This window comes from Anas platyrhynchos, chromosome 5, assembly GCF_047663525.1.
Source record: "Anas platyrhynchos isolate ZD024472 breed Pekin duck chromosome 5, IASCAAS_PekinDuck_T2T, whole genome shotgun sequence".
Classification (NCBI taxonomy): domain Eukaryota; kingdom Metazoa; phylum Chordata; class Aves; order Anseriformes; family Anatidae; genus Anas; species Anas platyrhynchos.
In genome coordinates, this window is record NC_092591.1 from 32368858 (window position 1) to 32372282 (window position 3425).

General features: G+C 67.2%; 1 protein-coding gene across 2 annotated transcripts; it reads right to left on the reverse strand.

The window, feature by feature from the left end:
- Nucleotides 1-312: 312 nt before the first annotated feature.
- MDK (midkine) lies at nucleotides 313-2730 on the reverse strand. Of its 2 annotated transcripts, none has more exons than XM_027459267.3 (5): nucleotides 2595-2730; nucleotides 1085-1164; nucleotides 847-1008; nucleotides 610-771; nucleotides 313-485 (listed from the first exon to the last, which is right to left on the reverse strand). In XM_027459267.3, exons 2-5 carry the CDS (start codon nucleotides 1161-1163, stop codon nucleotides 460-462), a joined length of 429 nt encoding a protein of 142 aa, XP_027315068.1. In that variant the 5' UTR covers nucleotide 1164; nucleotides 2595-2730; the 3' UTR covers nucleotides 313-459. The 2 variants fall into 2 exon arrangements, with proteins under 2 accessions (XP_027315068.1, XP_027315069.1); XM_027459268.2 differs by having other exon boundaries at nucleotides 1085-1168; nucleotides 2595-2728.
- Nucleotides 2731-3425: the final 695 nt, after the last annotated feature.

Genomic DNA, 3425 nt, shown 5'->3' on the forward strand with positions numbered 1-3425 from the left:
ATGCTGGTGCTGGCCCCTCCGAAGGTGTTTGCAGCCTCACCCCGAGTGGAGGATGGATGTGGTGGCTGCAGGGCTGGTTTCCCTTCTTCTGGGGTACCCACAGGGATGAGAGGCGATTCTGATTCATGGATTTTTTTTAAAAAGATTTTTATTGGAAAAGAAACCGAACCCCATTTTCCAAAAGACACAAGAGTGCCCACCTGGCGCTGGTGCTGGCACGGCGCAAGTCGAGGCGACGTGCAGAGGGGACACGGTGGCCGCCAGGCTGGTGGCACCTTCCCGAGGTGGGCACGCCTGCTCTCGACTAGAGTAGCGGTTAAACAAGGCATCTCCGTGAAAGGGGAGGTGGTGGGGAGAGGAGAGGGAGGAGGAGGAGGAGGAGGAAGGCTGGAGCATGGCTCGCTGCAGTGGGGAGAGGTGCACACGTCCAGGGGCCGACGAGGACGCCGGCGTTCCGCTCTAGTCCTTCCCCTTGCCCTTCTTTGCTGCAGCCGATGACCATGGGAGACAGGTGTTAGCACGGCCGCTGGCAGACCCCTGCTGCCCCAAAACAGCCCCCCCAGCCCCAAGAGCCACTGCCCGGGGGCGGGTGGGAGGCTGGGGACTCACCTTTGGACTTGGACTTCATCTTGGAGGCACAGGGCTTGCTCACGTAGACGATCTCCTCGCACTGGGCGTTGTACAGGGCTTTCTTCAGGATGCCCGAGCGAGTTTTCACGCCCGTCTGCGCGCTGCACCCTCCCCAGCTCTCAAACTTGTACTTGCAGTCGGCTGCGAGAGGCAAGAGGTGTTACGGACGTGCAGCACCCGGCGCAGCCCCCAGCCACCCCCCGGCCGCCCCCACACCTCCGAATTTCTTCTTCCAGTTGCAGGGGATCTTGCACTTGAGCTTCTTGCTCTCGTCCCCACAGGTCCCCTCGCGGTAGCCCAAGCCGCAGTCCTTGCTGTTGGGGACGCAGGGCCCCCAGCGCCAGTCCTGGCACTCGGAGCCATCCTTCTTCACCTTGTCTGCAAGACAGGGAGCGGGTGGGAGTGGTGGGAGCGTGCCCCTGACCCCCCTACATCCCCCCAGGCTCCCCCTCACCTTTCTTGGCTTTGCCAGCCTCGGTGGTGACAGCCAGCAGCAGCAGTGCCAGGAGGAGGAGGAGGCCCCGGGGCTGCATCCTGCCTGGGGAAGGAGGGATGGGGGGGACGGTGGGGACCCCGTGCCACACGGCCCCGCAGTGCTCAGCGGCTCTCATCCAGCGCCCAGCACCAAAGAATGCCGGGGCCAGAGCCTGTGGCTGCCATGGTGCCTTACCCCAGCTCCCAAGGAATCCAGGGATGGGAGAAACAATCCCAGCAAAAGCAGCCCCCTGCCATGGGGGGGCCGGGGAGCTGAGCCAGCAGATCTCACACACAAGTGCACGCAGTGTGCGAGCTCGCCGGAGCGATTTAGCAGGAGCGCTGCGCCCACTGCTGGCTCTACACCCATCAGCACATCGCCCGAGCACCAGGCATGTGCACCAGGCGTGTGCATGAGTGTGTGTGTGTGTGTGTGTGTGTGTGCACAACGGCAGGGCGAGCCCTTCCTGGCAGCAGCCCCGTGGGCTGGGGGATCGATGCCTGCTGGAGAGCGGTGCCCGCATTAGGCAGGCTCCAGCGCCCTCGCCTCCGTGCACCCGCCGCTGGCTGCGCTCTGAATGGAGCTGTCAGGGGGGATTACACAGCCCGGCTGGATGAAGGCTGGGAACCGTCCTGCCCAGCACGGCCCTGCTGCCTTCGGAGGGGACGAGGGCTCAGCCCACAAGCCTGATTTCGGAGGGCAGGGCTGGGGCTGAGCTGCTCCTGCCCCGCTTGCTGCAGGGTCCCCTGGGGCAGCGCTGGCACCCGCACGATGCACGGCGTCGCCCGATGCTCGGTGTTTGGTGCTCTGTAACTTCTCTCCACCACAGAGCACTTCCCTTGGTGTCTGCGCCCTCTGGCACTGTCCCTGCTCAGCCCCCTCCTCAGCCGTGGGCACCCCTGGGTCCCCAAGGCGTGGGGACCCCATGCAGGGTGCGCAGGGACCCTCATCCTCAAGCGTCCATGGATAAAAGGCAGGGCAGCTTTCTGCCCGCTTTCCCCTCCTTCCCCCTGCCCGCTGCTCACCCAAGGGCTGTCCCCGCTTCCCCTCCCTGCTCCGGGTGCCCTGACCCTAAACCAGAGCCCAAACCCCCCCCGGCGATGCTGGAAGAGGCGCCCCAGCACCGGGGCCGAGCTCCTCCTCGGCTGGGCAGCGGGGGGGTGGGCACAGGGAACAGGACCCCTCTGTCCCCACAGCACCAGCACCGGGCACTTTGGGGACAAGGGGGGCTTTCTGCCCCCATCCCCCCGACCCCCTCCAGCTGAAGGGAGCACCCAGGGCCCCCCACTTCCCTTCCCCACCCTCAGGCAGCGCCGTCCCCTCCCCAAGCGTGTGCGCGGGGGGCTAAGATCCAGCACCCCCCACGCCTCCCCTCTTGCCCCGCGACCCCCGCAGCTGCTCCCTCACCCCATAACCCCCCTTCTCCCGCCCCCCGGGGGATGGGGATGAGGTTTGGGGGGCCGGGGCACCCCGTCGGGGCCGCACTCACCTGGGGCGCGGAGCGGCGCCGCTGCCTTTGTGTGGCGGCCGCGTGCGGAGCCGCCGCGCAGCGCTGCACAGCGGCCCCTGACGTCGGGCTCGGCCGGCAGAGAAAGGTGGGCTCGGCCCCAAATTTTGGCAGGCTCCTCCCCTCTGTGTCGCCCCCCCTCCCCTCCCCTTGCCTGTAACCCCCGGGCACGGCCAGGCACAAAAGGGGGCGGCCCGCCGAGGGGCGGCCCCCGGGGTGGAGGGGGCTGGAGGGGGATGCTCAGCCCCGAGGGGGCGGCTCCGAGCCCCCAAATGGGGAGGGGGTCCCCATGTCCCTTGTCCCTTGTCCCCCTGGCCGGGCGCTGTAGGGTGGCTGAACGGGGGGCGAGCTGGTGCTGCTCGCTCTGGGGCTCCGAGACCCCTTTGGTGATGCCCCCACAACCCCGGGGCTCGATGGGGCAAAGGGACAGCCCCGTGTCCCCACCTCGTGCCTCCTTCCCTCTCCTGGTGACCTCTGCCACCCACGGACGGACCCGCCCCCATCTCTGTCCCCATGGGAGAGCAGGGGTAGGGGCTGAGCCGAGGCTCCCCTCACGTTACCCATCAGGAGAACGGGGCTGTGGTGGGAGCCCCCAGGGCTGCTGTGGGATCAGTGGGGCGCACACACCGGGATGGGTTTCGGGGCTGTGATGAGCAAACCAGAGCCATGTAGAGCTGGGGAAGAGCTGGCAGCAGGGTGAGCACCGCTGGTTTCCTTCAGCCTGCCCTGGACAGGAGCCAAAGAGCCCCTTGGAGACCCCAGCGTGGTGCTGCCCAAGGTAGGGCACAGCTCTGGGCAAAGTCCCCCCCGTTT

Excerpts from the sequence above, each read along its gene's own strand:
- MDK (XM_027459267.3), bottom strand. The coding sequence starts at position 1,163 with ATGCAGCCCCGGGGCCTCCTCCTCCTCCTGGCACTGCTGCTGCTGGCT. Across the intron at positions 1,009-1,084 it reads GGCTGGCAAAGCCAAGAAAG|ACAAGGTGAAGAAGGATGGC; the intron begins GTGAGGGGGAGC and ends CCTGTCTTGCAG. Across the intron at positions 486-609 it reads GATGAAGTCCAAGTCCAAAG|CAAAGAAGGGCAAGGGGAAG; the intron begins GTGAGTCCCCAG and ends CATCGGCTGCAG.